At 39.9% G+C, this 17,205-nt stretch overlaps 1 protein-coding gene across 1 annotated transcript; it reads right to left on the minus strand.

Annotated features, from left to right (window-relative positions):
- Positions 1 to 1,920: 1,920 nt before the first annotated feature.
- On the minus strand, positions 1,921 to 17,196 carry OAT (ornithine aminotransferase). The gene is made up of 10 exons (XM_087766299.1): positions 17,061 to 17,196; positions 13,809 to 14,035; positions 12,598 to 12,822; positions 12,368 to 12,463; positions 9,595 to 9,722; positions 7,568 to 7,690; positions 5,914 to 6,042; positions 4,790 to 4,903; positions 3,838 to 3,982; positions 1,921 to 2,828 (listed from the first exon to the last, which is right to left on the minus strand). The coding sequence occupies exons 2-10, from the start codon at positions 14,005 to 14,007 to the stop codon at positions 2,668 to 2,670; spliced, it is 1,320 nt and encodes a 439-aa protein (XP_087622425.1). The 5' UTR covers positions 14,008 to 14,035; positions 17,061 to 17,196; the 3' UTR covers positions 1,921 to 2,667.
- Positions 17,197 to 17,205: the final 9 nt, after the last annotated feature.

Consider the following 17,205-nt stretch of genomic DNA (forward strand, 5'->3'; position numbering starts at 1 on the left):
AGGCGAGAACCGCCTGCCACTGTACCTTGCAAAGGCCCTGGCCACCTGAAATGTGTCTTTAGGCTCTGAGCACGCCTATAAGCTCTGGGGACTTTGTCGTCCTCAATCCTGTTTCTGAATTTCTGAGCTGCTGAGGCAGGTACTATGCACCCTAGCTGTGGCTATGGGGAGAGGGCAGGGTCGAGAGCAAGTCAGAGAACTTTCAGGTTAAAACAAACTCCTCAATTACCCTATCATTAAATAAGGGCAATTTCAGATGACAGTTTTTGACTTGTCTCCAGAAAGGCTATACACACCTTGATTTTCATAAGCTTGGGAAGAAATCAAATTCATGAAACACCCATAAGATGAATAAAAAGCCCAGAAATAAGTCAGCAATGGTCTGCTGAAGAAAAAGAAAAATTTCTGAAGTTCTGAGCAGTCTTGGCCTAGTAAATCTGCAACCAGAAAGTGGGTTGGACAAGATTAGAGCTCAAAGTGATCACCAAAAGCCTGAGAAAAATTCTCACTAATAGAGGATGAAAGTCAGTAGACCAGACCACAAAATTTTACATGCATGTAATTCGTGCTTATTACACAAATTAAAAAAGCGGGGGAAAACAGCTTCAAAGCTGTTCTTCAAAACAGTTTGCACTAAAGGGAGTCTGGGAGCACCGGCTGAGAGATAAAAATATCATGCTACTGCAGGAAAACCCAAACCACAAGCCTGGGGCACAAGCTACAGTGCATACAAGCCACGTGAACGAGTCTAGCTCTGCTCAGCATTAGCGAGGGCACGACCGCAGCAGTGAATCACAGGACAACAGCAAGAATGATGAAGGGCTCTAGAAAACGTTACCTCTCGGGATAGAAACAGAATTTTAACTAGAGAAGGAGCAATGACTGAAACAGGGACGATACCAAACTTTAGGTATGTAAAAGGCTGTTGCAGAGAAGGAAAATCACCTGTTGTCTGTGGCCCGATGGACGGTCTAAATGGGCAGCAAGAGAGACAGATGGAGAATACGGTAGGAGGCTTGCTCACAGTAAGGACAGGGAAGCACTGGAACGAAGATTGGAGTCTGCTGCCCTACAGCGCTTTCAGGCAAATGACGACATAGCTGTAACTGGGGCGGGGGAACAGACCCGATCATGTCCTTCCTCCTTGCCAGCCCTATTACTCTACAAAAGTAAACATCTTGGCTGCTAAGGCTTTTTGGGGTTTACCTTTTGGTCTCTGAAAGGACTCCAGCAAATGCTGTTTACATTATGGTTTCTTTCAGTTATTTCACTCTTTTCCAATCAGATTATATACACACAGCCTTCAGAAATGCCAAACTTCCCAGGCAACATCTTTCTGCATTTTTTTTTATTCCTAAGACTAACAGTCACAGTGACACATCACCCCTTGCAACAATGAGGCCTTTCCGATTTGAAATCAGTCTTACTTCATCCACAGCAGATGCCTACTCATTTTGTCTCACCCAAAACAAGGCAGGGTAATGATTCTGTGACCCTAACCAGCCGGCTGGTTTATTTCCATAAACTAAGTTGCCTTTAAAATACCAAGGGATTATTTACCACTTCCAATGACAAACATGTGACTGCATTTAACCCCTGTGCTTGGCAAAGGGAACATTTTTGCATTAACAGTGATTAATCAGGGTTTAGTCTCAGCTAAAACCAGCTCAGTTAGGAAATATGAAAAAACAACCTAGTGCAAGAATAGCAGCCAACTCCACAACTGCATACAGAATATTCTATGGGCAGCGTCGTAAGGCACGAAAGTGCAGAAGCACTCACACTGTAAAAAAGCACAGCAGAAGCTTCCATATAGAGACTGATAGAAATACATAGGCTACAAAGGCAGCACTTGCTGGTGCTCTGGACAGAGGCGACTGCAAGCTTCTGTGGGGCTTGCTCTTTTTGAATACACTGTAGTTTAGTTGCACATTAACATTTTTTTAATGCGAGGCATGTTTCAATATAAACATCCAGATTATATAAAGTTTTATAACAGTAAAAACAGATCTATATGCTCAGATCTGTTTTACAAGATTGCAAAGCCAAACACTGAGACCAGGCTTGAAGACAGCATCTCTTGTCATACAATCAAAATATTGTACATACAGAACACAGCTCGATGCTTCTCAAGTTCACCCGTCTAACACCCAGTTTGTCAAACCTTCAGCATTAGAAGTTTTTTCTAGCTACAAATGAGAAACAGAAATTCATCCATAATGACAAGTGCTTCCATCCTACAGACATCTCACCAAGGGGCAAAAATGCCAAATGTGATGTTTTGGAGAGTGATATGAGAATGCAACACCATCCTTATTAAAATATATATAAATTACACTTTAAACTTTGGCCAAGACTTTCAACAATTAAACAGATTTCTACAGATATCTACCCTCAAACATTCTTACTTAAATGTTCAGTAGGTACATGACTAGATGAACAGAACCTCACCGCTTTATTTCCAAGTATTCCAAGATTGGAAACTCTTTAAAGTTATTCTTTATTTTCTTCAGAGCCATTATAATTTAAAGACACAGCTATGTTTTAAGAGTTAAGTCCTCTTAGATAAAAGGAATGAGATGCTTGCTTCAAGAGCAGGCCTTCATTGCGCATATTTCAACACACCACCTTGGGTCAGTCAGCGGATACACTTTAAAAGCCATGTGTTCAGAAAGACAGAATGGTCTTATGAATTATTTCGATGCACTCTCTGATTTCATCCTCCTTAATCACAAGCGGTGGTGCCAGCCGAATGATATCACCATGTGTAGGTTTGGCAAGAAGTCCGTTATCACGAAGCCGCAAACACACCTTCCAGGCATCATAGTCTACAATTAAAGGAAAAGACAAAAAAAGACACTTAAACTACAGCAGAAGTGGCACAATTGCAGCATGTGGTACGTGGGGCCAGATTGTAAACGCCTTGTCATCTGGCAGTGAAAAGATGAAGTGCGTTCACAAAGTGGTCACTTCTGAGCAGCTCCCCAGAATTTGCAGTGAACATGCAAGATTTGCTGCAAAACTGCAATTTTTCTGAAGGGACTCACAAGTTTGCCTCCAGCACACCAGGTTTTGCTCTTTCACAGCTGAGTGCTTGTCTAGATGTAGCAATAAACTTAAAAAAGTGAACCATGCAAAGGGGAGGTAAGAGAACATCTGGATAGGACTTCACACAAGGTAACGTTTATGCCCTGTACTTAAAATTTATTAAATTATGCCTTTTATTAAAATTTACGGATTTTAGTGCATCATGCGCATGTCTTAGGAAATTACAACACCTCCCTGCAGCACTTTGTCACTTACCATATTCATGACAAAAATAATTGTCTGCTCTGGCTTCTAAGCAGTTTGCTCATATCATTCAAGGTGTTAATTGCTAGAAACTTGTTCTCAGTCGTTAGCTTTTTTCCTTCCTTGTACCCTCCTGTAGTCATGGTACTCTTCTAACTATCCTGGAAACAACCAACCTCAGCCAATCCTTCAGTAATCTGACAGAAACTAGTGTTCCAGATGTGGCCAGTTTTCTTCCAGTGAGGAGACAAAAAGGTATTTGTCGGGAGCTAGATTCACCATCAGGTTTGAACATTATCAAATCATAGAAGAATTCAAATCATTAAAAAAAGAATTGTTCAGACTTACTTAGTAAAAAAAACCCCTATTTTCAATAGCACACAGTCACTTGCATAAATTTTCAGTAGGTACTACAGCACTATAGCCAAGATCTGAACCCAAACATGGTGCCTATAAGCCATCCCCCTACTCCATTAAGATACTTTCAATTTAAGTTGAAAAATGTTTTCTCCAGCTATGATTGTGCAAGTGATTTTATTTCCTTACCTTTGGTTTCCCGAATTACAATTGCATTTAATAGTCCTCTTCCTCTTACAGAAGTTACAATATCAGATGGTGTCTTCATGAGCTCATTTCTTAGTATGTTACCCATTATTTCTGCATTTTTAGCCAATTCTTCCTCTTCAATTACCTAAAGGGAAGTCAGATCTACAGTCAACTGAAGGGCACTGCATTTGTTTTATGTACCATGCTGGAATGGATGACTAATGACATTGCAATTGCCGAGATACAAAAGCTGTTGCATCCAAAGTGTCACCGCAAAGGCTGCGTATCCAAGCAGATTAGTATTAAGCCTTTATTCAGTAATGTTTACAAGAAACAATAATCTCTTTGAAATTTTACTCTAAATTAACTGCTTTTCATTTGCTGTTATTTACAAGTAAATGGTAAACCTCTGAAGACTCTTCATCTGTCCAGGTCCACATATTGGATAAAGATGAGGCTTTCTGAGTGGCTTGCATTACACATAGTCAATTATGCAGTCACAGAATAATTAAAATATGGACTCTGGACAAGACATTTTACTAGCTTCTGTTTGAGCTCCAGTAGCATATATGTGTTATCAAGCTCACAGAGCAGCAGCCTCTGCAATATGGTACAGTAAAATAAGCCAATTTAAAAGCATCTTTGTGAAACTAGTGAAACTATTTTACTGAATTGACATAAGTGCCTTGAAACTTCCCCTAGATTAATTTTATTTTGTCATTTAAGACATTAAGACTATAAGAACACAGAAGTAAGGACATATGTCCAGTAAGACTTTAGGATTTATTTTGTGATCTATGCAAACAGTTAACGGCTACCAATTTTCTATTCTTACTTAAAGCTAGATTCCTACTCGTAGCATAACGAATAACATCATTTGTTTAAGCAAAGATGATGTCAATGTGACACCCTTTTTTCTTTGGAATCCAACTCTCTATTACAACACACAAACCTCCAGTGCTGCCATTGCAACACGGCAAGCTAATGGATTTCCTCCATATGTAGATCCATGTTCACCAGGCTTAATGGTCAGCATAACTTCATCATCACACAGTACTGCTGAGATCTAAAATGGGAAGGTCAGACAATTCATTTACATGTATCTATACCTATATCTATATATATAGAACAGTAAACTTAAATCTCTCTGAAGCAAACTTTTCCTCAAGGCTCAGGAAAGAATAATTTTCAGCCTATGGTGATAAATTACATTTACATTCCCAGCTCTGTATAGAGGAGAGCATATCTGACAATCACATAACAGCTTAATCCCTTAAATACACTTAGCTATAGTGGTAACATATAACATCTAAGTATAGTTGAGGGGCATTTCTCCAACCTCAATATTATTTCAAGGGTTTAAGCTTCAAAACTCCGTTTAACAACACAGAAATACCTTCAATCGGCCAAAATAGTTCAAGGGCATGGTGTAATTTCCAGCCTAATCAGCAGGAACTTAAGTCACTCCAAGAGGATAAAATCAGTCATGTGGGCATGCCAAACAAGTGAAATAACACCAGCTGTTCAGAAATAGCTTTATACTATATGTTTTAACACACATTAGTATTTTTTTTCCTTTACAGAATTCATCTAGTATTAATCACAGCAAGACTGTGATAAACTGCCCTCCAGAGAGAGTACAAAGGACTAACCAGTAATTTCAGAATGAAAAGCTGACCACTGGGCACACATTTTCCTGACAGAATAATATCAAACTGAAGAAAACAGATATATCAAGTCTATTCAACACTTGACAAGGGCCAAAACACCTAAAAATCACCAGCCCAAGAAGACGGCATCTAATAACTTGCCGCCCTAAAAAGTCAAGTATCAACATAAAAAGTTCAGGACACTATATAGCAATTTCAGCTATGAAGGTAATATTATGTATTCCATTATTTTCTTATGAATCTCTCACAGGTTGGACTATCTGGGTCATAAATCATAGTTAATCTTGTAAACAGCGATTTCCAAGTACAACAAACATCAGATTTATTGTTCTTCCAACTAGTAGACTTTCAGTGTTAATTACTTAAAAATCATTATTCAACAAATGGATATTTCTTTGTTACTCACAGGATACAAGCCACCAGAAAGGGCCTTTCCAAGAAGGATTAGATCAGGTCTCACATTTTCATGGTCAACAGCTAGCATTTTCCCTGTTCTGGCTAAACCGGTCTGTACTTCATCAGCAATAAATAGAACCTTTAGAGAGACAAAGAGAAGAAAAATCCACACATAACAGAGGATGACTTTCGCTCCCGTTCCTAACTCAATTCAAACAATACAGCGTAATTGCTGTGAAATTTCTGTGAAATGTGAAACTACTAACAAGTGAACATGCTGTCCTCTCTCTTCAACATCTTTAGCATATTCTTTTCTATGTCAGGCAAAGTCCACATAGGGTTGGACGCTGTCCAACCAAAATCTATTTGTGATATAATGATGAGTGGGATTTCCAAAAAGTTTGGATTTGTCTATCTTTACTCCGAATGTATTGTTTGTACGCTGACCTTTGGAAGCTAATGAAAAATGCCATTTTAGCAACTCTGCAGGTCTTGTAGTCTGATGTCCATGCGTCTAAATAATTCTGAGAACCTAAATCCAAGTTTTTGATCTTGTTTCCCTAAGCTGCACTATTGTCACGTACTACTATTTGTAAAGTAGCTCTTATTTTTTTCTGAGAAGTAAGCATCACAGCAATAATGAAGACAACTTTATTAATTATATGTCAATACCTTCCTCTGAAGGTACAGCAGGATTTATGGGTAGCACTTGCAAATTAAGAATCAGAATTCTATTGCAACAGAGACCACTGATTTTTAAATCAGACAGGCAACACCAAGGGAATAAAAAGCTGTAAATCAGCAGGCCTTTTTTTATTGTTGTCCCTACACTTACAAAGGACTTGGCCTGCGCCTGTGGGAGAGGCTGACCACATTGGTCCTGGAATAAGAAGGCACGGCAGCCTGCTTGTGAGAAGTAGCAGCACCCAAAGACAACTGAAGAACATGGAAATATATTCAAACACATCTTCCCACCCTTCCAGAGACACCAAATGCAAGTCTAATGCAACGTGTCTTCACTAGCAGAGAACAGAAATTACAGATCTCATGCTCTGTTTTCCAAACTAGACATTTCTTAGTAGAATTCAGACAGGTCATAATATCCAGAATAGGAGTCAGGAATGTGGTATGAAAGGGAATGTGAGAAAATGCCGAACAAAAGAACAAAACTGTAACATCTCTGCTCTTCAGAGATCTTAAAAGAACATTCATAAGCATATGACCATTTTCTTCAGTGTTTCATTCCGTGACCCATTACTGTTACTAACTCTTGGTAGCACTCATGCACTCCAGCCACAAGGTCCCTTGATAGCCATGGTAGAACAACTGCAGTAATTGGCTTCTGGCCCAAGAAATTTATAATGCAAAAAAGAAATTAAAAGCTAAATTAATTTAAAATAAATGCAGTTTCAAGAACATTCATTAGAAACTTAAATCAGTGACAGCAGTAAGAAACAGTGAAAAATGTGCACTGCTAAGAAGTAATTCCTGGTAAGGTATTGCCAGGAAATAGAAGAAGTATCTCTACCCTATTCCATTGAAAGAAAATGGAATTATTAAATAGTGTATGAAGTCCTGTACCTTGCATACGAGGATGACCTTACAAGATATGCCAATAAACACGGTGTAATGTTTAAGCCACCTTGTTATAGCGAATTTCTTACATTGTGTTTTGTGCAGAGGTCCCGTACTCCTGTGAGATAACCTTTGTCAGGAACAACCACGCCTGCTTCACCTTGAATTGGTTCAACCATGAAAGCTGCTACGTTGGGATCTTGAAGGGCCCGCTGTAAAAATGGACATAGGGATAGGAAAGACAAAAAGAAAAAAAACTTTTACTCAAGTCAAATTTAGAAAATCTGGAGATGAATATATGTAGCAGAACCTAGCTCTAACTCCGGTGTTCTACCTCAAATGATGATGATATAGTGTTCATGTCAGGCAGTTATCCCTGAGTGCCATTTCAGTTCCAACACAGAAGCCTATGTCACTATTTGCCTTGGAAGATCAGCTGGTGTGCTTGCTTGGGAAATTACAAACCTTAAAAATTGCAAACCCAGACAAGCAGATTATCAGATCAGTTCATAAATTACCTCAGAAATACACCCAGTTTTGCGTTACCCCATACAAGACAAACAATTGCTCAATGCTTCCCTCAAACAAAAAAGAATGGAGCCTCTCCAGAACAACTTTGTCACCTTAAAGCGAAGTCCACAGCTACATTCTTGCACCATCAAGTTCTAAAAGGTTTATAAGTCCACGAGACTCAAGAGACATAATGATTCCCAGCATGAATTTACTACAGCTTTTCTCAGTATTGCCCCATAAACAGAACGAATTCAGTTATCAGTCTGATGGACGTGGATCTAAGTTTCAGGTCTCCAGAGCGCATTCAAAGCCTTGATAAAGTTGGCTGAAAGCCGCTAAATACTTACAGGGCTTTCACAATGGGCAGCCTTATGTAGGTTCAAATCTGAGTAAGCTTTTCCCCTCTGCAACTCTAATACACTGAGAGACCTTTGTTTCCCCTAACCGAACTCCTAGGAGGCAAGCATCTCTGTCCCATAAACCCTCCAGCCTCCACAGACGATTCACTTGTACTAAAGCAGATGCCAAAAAGCAGAGGACTAACCAACTTGTCACTCATGGAGATGATGTACCCAGATGATGGAAAAGTGGTAATGTTCCCAGCGCTTCAGGACTATCTGTGTTTGGCTGGAACCATCTTGCCTCCCAGGTCGCAAGTCCAGCGCCCTATGGCTGCCATCAGGCACCATCTACCCTTTATACCTAAGCCCGCGTTATGAGGGTGGGAAATTTTAGACTAATCAAGATCAACCCTACCCAACAGCTTGACAGGATGCATCTCAGAATCATAGAATCATTCAGGTTGAAAAAGACCTTTAAGATCATCAAGTCCAACCATAAACCTAACACTGCAAAGCCCACCACTAAGCCATGTCCCTAAGCACCACATCTACCCGATTTTAAATACCTTCAGGGACAGGGACTCAACCACTTCCCTGGGCAGCCTGGTCCAATTCTTGACAACCCTTTCAGCAAAGAAATTTTTCCTAACATCCAATCTAAACCTCCCTTGGTACAACTTGAGGCCACTTCCTCTCATCCTAAAAAAATGAGAGGTTTCTCATTTCAGAAAACCCAGGGAAATGCAGAATCCCTAGCGTTTCAGTAGCTTAAGTGAAGCACCAGCTGAGCATGGTTTTAAGGATGCTGTGAAACTGGAAAGACTTGTTTGTGACTGCAGTGAATTCTAGTCATCTGGTCATTGAAGAATGCACAGCCTTTCTGAGAAAAGTAGGTAAAGATACTAGCTTCAGAATCCAAGTCCTGACTTTGGAATGTATGCTGCTGATCTGAATTCCCTTACAGTTTATCTGCTATTCCTCTTTTGTACCTTGAACATCTTAGTGATGCGAGAAATGAAACAGATCGTGTGGGTTTCCTTTTACATCCTAAAGCAAAACTGAAAATCAAAACCAAAGCAGAATTTACACACATTTCCTATACATAATTATAACATATCTATTTCTTATATATGTCTAGATACATATATCTTCATGTCAAAGCACATGTTTCAAAGGACGAACTTCTGATTCTCCTGCCTTGCTATTTACCAAAGAGACACTGCAAAATGATTTCTTACAAGAGAACAAAAATTGTCAAATACCTCAAGAGCTGGTAGGTCATTGTATGGGATCACTTCGAAACCTGGCATAAAGGGTCCAAATCCATCATAGCTGGATGGGTCGGTAGAACTAGAGATAGCAGACATGGTTCTGCCCCAGAAGTTGCCAGCTAAAAAAAAAAAAAACACCCAACAAAAAAAGAAGGGGATTGTTACAAAACTGACTAAGAGCCAGAACAGTTTATAGGACATCACACTTTCGATTTGGTAATGCATTTTAAGAGTTGTCTAACATTAGCATATTACCGTCCTTCTGCTAATTGTTAGCATTTTACATTGATGCCATAAATACATTGTGTTGCTGTATCAAAAGCACATATCAAAACCAAAAGAAAATTATAGTATGAGATCTGACAAGTATACAAAATAATTTCCATAAGCTTTGTTAGTAGTCTGGAAAATTGAATATGAAGATAACATCTTTTTAAGGAAGATGTACAGCTTTTACATAAATATCACTCATTAAACACAGAAAAAAAAAGTAAACATCACCCAGAAGTTAGGTCCTAAAAATAAAGCTGCCAGTAAGCCTAAATCAAAACATATATTTCTGTGCATTTCAGAGTTACAAGCCTTTTCTTTCCCCCACCAATTTCTCTGTGTAACTGATCCTAGGGGCAGAGGATGTTCTCAGTCTGCAGGAAATCCTGAAGTCAATTATTACCGACATTGCCAGCTCTAGGCATCCTTTCTTTCTAATCGCCAGCGTAAATAGCATTACACTATTCGCCACAGCAATGCCTCCTAGCAGAACAATCCCTGCCATGCTTTGCTGAGTCACATGCTTACCACCTCAAGGTTATGTTCGTGCAATCCACTGTATCCTGAAACAAAGCCCTGCAGACGGAATCACATGAAGCAGAGCAGCCCATCTGCTGCCGCCTCCACCGTAGCACTCCAGTCTCTGCATTGGCTCCCATCAAGCACAGAATCTATGCCAAGTTCTCTGGACTGATGTTTAAAGCCATTTTTTGTTCTGACCCTAGGTACCCAAGAGAGCTTTCTTCTGCCAAAATGCTCGCTTCTGATAAGAGAAGGATTATTATTTTGTTCCAACTACTTGGCACATAATTAAATATTATGGTTAAGGAGATGGGATCATAATAATGGAGAGCATATCCAGTTTATCAGCATGAGAAAGCACTTACTAAAAGTTAATTGACTGAAGAGCAAAACAAAATATATATGGAAGAGAAAGAGGAAGAAATATATTTGTTCAAAGAATTCCCAGAAGAAGAAAAAAAAAAATCTAATCTAATTGATCCTAGAAACCATAATGCAATATTCAACTATGAATTTCAATTTATAAATGCTGTCTCATGACAGTTTATGGTTCAGCTACTATATGTACCAAAAGTCAAAAATAGTATTTGCAGCTGTAGCAATTAAAAAAAGTCAGTACTTAAGTAGTAAATTATTTAAATTTAAATAATTAAATAAATTATAAAGCTTCATTCTGGAAGGTTTTATAAAATACAGAACCATTGAACAACATTTGAATTGACAAAAATACTTCACCTATAACCAAAGACTACCAAATATAAGTTATTTGAATTAGACATAATTTTTTTTTTTTTTTTTTAGCAAAGCACAACAGTCTTTTCAGGGACAAGTAACTTCTCTGTTACAGAGCCAAGCAGAGCAGGCAGATAAAGGGAGGAAGTATACCACGTATATACTCAGACTTTCCAGGGCCTCATATTTACTTTAGCAATATTGTTTTTACTTTCATTATATGATCAAGACTACAATATGGCTTCACTGGGTTAATGCCAACTTCTGGAAGACCTTAAGAATGCAGAAGAAAACCACTGGTAGGGAAAGTCTAAGAAGGAAGCAGGCTTAACCCAAATATGGAATCTATGAGAGGGGTGGCAGCGATTTGAGGAATGAATTCAAGAGAAAGGTATACAAAAATCAGCCAATTAGGGATAAAAAGATACTGCACTTTAACACCCCAGCAGCAGTTAAAATTGCACGGAGGACTGAATGACAGGCAGTCACTCATCAACTTTTGACAACTAAAAAGGTTAAGTAGTAGAAATAAGGTCCACTTTATATAGCCAATCACTGTTTATAAAGCTTTATAAACCACCTTATTCACTATGGTTTCCTTCCAGGATTTAAGTTCCTTGTTGCATTTCCCTTGCAAAAACAGGCATTACCAGCAGCTCCTGACAAAGCACAACTATCCTCACTGCCTCTTGACGCATACACCTCCACAAAGGAGAGGATCTGAAATTGATTTGTCATAGGAATTATATTCATACCTCTTCCTTTTACAATCACTTCTGTTAAGATCATATGCGTTTCTTAATGGACATTACATTTAAAAAAAGTTTATAATTCATTGTAACTATTTGAGGTTAAAATCAAATAGCCAGAAGCATGCACAGAATATTTTGTCAACAGAATATACTTAAGATGGAACTTCACAATTTTGAAGGAGGCACTTAGAGAACCTTAAGGTCATGCAAAGACTGTTGTAGCCACACCAGTATTTTTTTATCAGAATCGCCAATTGTAGATATGTGGGAACAACATAACCTGTTAAGAGGCTGAGATCTTAGCTTACATTATTAAAAGGACAAAGGTTACAGAGACCTTCAATAGACTTGCTTCAGTGAAAAAACTGAAACATTAAGAATCCTGCAAAGTAATCGCTACAGCTATCGGACAAAAGAGAGTGCTACAGCCAGTGTCTAGAGCTCTCTTCCTCCTCAATACCTCAACTCCTAACACCCACTTTACATACCTGCAAAAATAATTTTTGCTTTGTATTTTGGAATTCCTTTCACAGTGTATGCCCATTTCCGAGCCAATTTACAGGCAGTTTCTCCAGCTTCCACTCCTGAAACATAAAGCAGTATCATTATCACACTTGCACATGAGACAGACACTTGCACACTGATGCAGGACCAAATGTTACAAAACTGTTGAATCTCACAGACAAGAAATAATATGGAGATAAAATTATTTTTTTACCTGTGTTCATTGGAAGAACCTTGTTATAATTGAACATTTTGGTGACAAACTCCTCATATTCACCAAGTACATCATTGTAGAATGCTCTGGATGTAAGGGTCAGTTTTTCAGACTGTGCTTTCAGAGCATTCACGATCTTTGGGTGACAGTGGCCTTGATTAACAGCACTGTAAGCACTCAGAAAGTCAAAATACTTTCTACCTTCAACATCCCACACATAAACGCCTAGGAAAACAAAGGTATGGTCAATACACAAAATAAAAGAAGACATGAGATAATAGTAAATGGTATAATCTAAGAGCTACAACACAACCTGGTCAAAGATAAATGGTATTCTCGCTATTCCTTAGGGCATACCTGAAAGGCCCTCTAACTAGAAAATCATCAGTTGACAAGGAGAGCATGAGCAACAAACTAATACAGTACAAATAAATGCCCAATGAGGAATCACGAAAAGAAGTATTTCCCATATAAAGCTGCCATTGCACTAAGTTAGTAAGTAATATCAGAATATTACTTCCCCTCCAAGTCCCTGTTTTGGGTCCTAAAAAGCAGATAGAGAAGAATACTTTCGTTAGAGGATTAATAAGAATTGGAGGTCATAAAAGAAAGAATAAAGCCAATAGAACCCAAATAGTCTCAAAACTCAAGAGACTGACAGCTCCGAGCTGTCAAAACAGGTACTGATAAAGAAAAACTATTGGATCACTACACTGATAGCATTTCAATATAAACTCATAGAATTGACCCTGCAGAGCACAAAAGCTCCTTAAACATAATTAAAGACCAGAGTAAATTTAAATTAAGCAATACTACAGGAACAGTACACAAGGACTTAAATAGGGTTCCAATGCACCTTTTCACATTCACATTAAACCCCTCCACATAAGGTAACAGAAGAAACAAAAGTTGCGTGAAACTTTCTTGCTGGATTATTCTGAATTATGAAGATTATCAGAACTTAGGCCTCTTTCTAGATAAATCATTTTAGAGAGACTACAATTTTATCAGGCTGCCTTATGCATAATGACCCAGTTCTCTAACCAGCAATCAGCTGTCTTTATTTCATCAATTATCTCAATCCCACCCAACCCCCAAAAAACCCCCAAAGGTTCAGAAATTGATTAGGTCAAAATCGTTATGCCATGATCCCATCCCATCTACACACACACATCCCATCTACACCAGCCAGGGGAACCTCAGTAAAATACCTTTTCCTTTTTCCAGAGCAACAGGTAGTGGGTGATAATTGTGGGCACCATATTTAGCCTCACGTTCAAATATGAAATCAGAGGATGGAGATCCTTGAATGGTTTTTTTGGTCGCAACTGAGGTCGCAGAACTCAGTGAAGCATGAACGCCTCGACAGAGAACAGCAATGTTCTGCGAGCGGGTTAGCTTGGAAAACATTATTGACTTCAGGTATGCTGTTATAGACCTGGGGAGGGGAAAAAAAAAGTTAATAATTAGCACTAAGAATACTTCAGAAGAAACGTATGATGCGATATTGAAGTGGTTTTACTGCCAGGATTACAGGTTTCTCAACTCCTTTGCAGTTCAATCACGAAAGCTTATATAAAGTATAAATGAATGCGGTACTAACTTCAAATAAGTATTTTTTTCTATTTTAATGTACACTCACAGTAACAGAAAGAAAACTAAAATGTGTGACTCACCAAGTCTATGAACTAGTCACATAATTTTTCCTATAACAGCGTTCCTTTTTCCTTGTGCCTTAAACTGTGACTAGATTTATTAATATAAACTACAATAAGAAAGTTAAGTTTATCAAACTTCTTGTGCTATTGAAATGCCTTTCGTCTAACAAAGATTTCCATAAGACATATCCTGTCACAAAATCAGAAAGTAGATAATATAATACAGGAAAAAAAAGCACCTGGCCCAAATAATATTTAGCTGATAACATTATCAAATTTGATAAAGGATTGATTAGTTTTAACTGAGGTTAGCTTTAAGAAGCAAAATTTGTGACTTTTTATATCAATAGCATTCTTGATTTTAAAATGTTGCCACCTACACATCAAGCACTCACTGTCAGTAGCATTTTAAGACCATCAAAAACCAGATGGAATGTAATAGTGTGTCAGATACTAACAATCATTATAGCACCCTGTATTTCCTTAGTAAAACTCAGCAATTTCCCCTGAACACATAACCTTGTACTGTTAACATCTAAGGACAATCCAAGGGTAGAGTTTCATGAGACAAATGCAGTTGCATTTCCTCCCTGTGCCTTCACCTCAGTCAATATAAAGATATGTCCCAGAGAAGGGAAACTGGGTTGAAAAGTTAAAAGCTGTTCAAGCAAGCTCTCCTCACAGCACCAAGTACCAGGAACAGCAGAGAGCCATCAGGGAAACCATGATCGCTTTAGCAAGACCAGGAGTTCTCAAAGCTCAAGTTTCTAGTCTCGCAGAACATCCCACCTACAAACTGGCAAAAGGTACTAGCCCAAAAGGAAGATTGCCGATTACAGTGACAAGTACCCTGATTATCAAACGCAGCCTCCTTTCTAACATACTCCATAGCAAACTGAACAGCTGAGTAACCTTGCCACTGCTGCACTACCTAACAAAAACATCCTGTAAAACAAAATATACTTATTAAATATCAACAGGAGAATGCAGGGATGGTTTACACAAGGGGGGTGTTACTTCAGGCTGCTTGCAGAGACAGAAATATTAAGTCACAGATTTATTCTAAATTTATTTTGGAAAAGGTCCGCACACTGCATGTGCCACCTTAAACAGAGAGGCGTTTCTTTCAGCAGACTCCTCAGATATTACATTGCTGCTCCTCACTTCTAAGCAAAGCCAGAAACTATTTTCTGCATCTACCAAAATCCAAGTGTTTAGGGAGAGTCAACAGTCTCCATTCCAGCAAGAGATGAACGGCAGCTTCAGAGCTCTGGGCATTCTACCAGCTATCATCAAGGCCATTAAATATTAGCCATTTGTGTTAATACTTTTCAAGACCGTTATTCAAAAATTTTGCAAATAAAAAAGACAAATACTTCTCTGTGCAAGAAAAAATTTTGACAGAAACTCAGCTCAGCTGTGCCGCTCAAAATTAAAACTTGTTTAACTCCTAAAATCTAATTGTTCAGTCATACGCTGGCCCCTGGCACACCTCCATGGCAGAGCAGCTAATTCTGTAACAAGCTTCTGTATTTTTGGAGATTTTCCAGACATTCCTGAAATGAAAACTGTAAAGAAATGAAACTCTCATCTGCCCTGTATCAGAGAACTACTTTTCTGCGTGAGGAATTGCAGACCGCCAATTTGAGATTCTTCTTTTACCTCTTTCAGGTTGGAAAATCATAATCAGAAATTTTTAAAAGGGCTTTGTCCTCCATGAGGAGAAACGCCCTGCAAATTATGCTAGTGAGGCCACTTCATTTTAGCCGAGGTTTGGGAGGTTACATGGAGTAGGGCTGCGTGAAGCTGAGAATTATGGATGCATCTGGAGTTAAAAGGTGAAGAAAAACTTGTTTTTGATGATCAGCAAGACAAGATGACAGAAATTTCAGGAAAGAGGAGGGGCACAGTAAAGGGAAAAAAAAAAAAAAAAAAAAAAGAAAAAACCCCAAACTTGTTACCAACAGAGAGGAAGTGAGAGACATGATCATGCCCTGCAGCATGCAATACCGGAATCAGAAGCCAGGACATTTCACCAAGTGGAAAAGGTCTTGCATCAGAATAGAAAAGCTACTCAAAGCACAGCTGTAAAACATACTTGAAAAGCTCAGCTGTTGAGCAAGAATATCCCCACAAGAGCGTTGCACCGGCAGACCTCACAGGTAAATTCAATGGTTGTATGTACCCAATCCCTGACGTACACTGAAATACACCCCAAGGTAAATGGCATGTATTAACAAATACATGAAAAACACTCAGAGGCATGTTGATACAGCACAGAAGAACCCGTGCCACGCTGCAGCCTTTACCAACTGAATACGAAGGGGGTAAACGTTCAAGAGGACAAGCTGCAGCAGGAGGGATATCAGTCTGGACATGCCAAACCACCTTTTCGGACTAGCATCACATCAGAAACAGCTCAGGACTGAGACTGGCAGACAAGAAAGAGCAAGAAGCCCAGCGGTGAAATCCCAGCCCCCCCTCTCTCCATCCCTCGGCCACTACAAAGGCAAAGCCTCGGGACACCGCCACGGAGGGGAGCGGGGGAACGGTGTCCCTCCGGCGGCCTGGCTTGCCCGCCCCTCGGGGAGAGGCTGCCACATCCCCGGCTCCCCGCACAGCAAGAGCCGACCCCTCCCGTTGCCTTGGCGACGGGGCCTGCTGCGGCCTTGCCCTCACGGCCGGCCTCGCCCGCGCAGCCGCTGGCCCGCCGCCGCCGCCGGCCGGAAGCCGGGGCAAGGCGACCCCGCGGAAGGCAGAAAAGGCCCCCGTGGGCCGGGCCGAGCCGCCCCCGCCGCGCCGTACCTGCCGGCCGCCGCTGCTGCCGCCGCTGCTGCTTCTCGGCCCGGAGCCCGCGGCGAAGAGGCGGAGGCGGCCCGCGGCAACTGTCACCGCTCCTCGCCCCGCGGCACGCCCCGCCTCTGCCCCGCTGACGTCCCGCCGCCGCCGC

This window comes from Nipponia nippon, unplaced genomic scaffold (genome assembly GCF_047370975.1).
Source record: "Nipponia nippon isolate SJK-2023a ecotype South Korea unplaced genomic scaffold, ASM4737097v1 scaffold_3, whole genome shotgun sequence".
Taxonomy (NCBI): Eukaryota; Metazoa; Chordata; class Aves; order Pelecaniformes; family Threskiornithidae; genus Nipponia; species Nipponia nippon.

Bases quoted from the DNA above. Each gene is read 5' to 3' on its own strand.
- OAT (XM_087766299.1), bottom strand. From the start codon at position 14,007: ATGTTTTCCAAGCTAACCCGCTCGCAGAACATTGCTGTTCTCTGTCGA. The intron at 9,723-12,367 runs GTATGTAAAGTG...TTTTTTTTTTAG, and splicing joins AGCAAAAATTATTTTTGCAG to CTGGCAACTTCTGGGGCAGA. The intron at 2,829-3,837 runs GTAAGGAAATAA...CTTTAATTGTAG, and splicing joins TGTAATTCGGGAAACCAAAG to ACTATGATGCCTGGAAGGTG.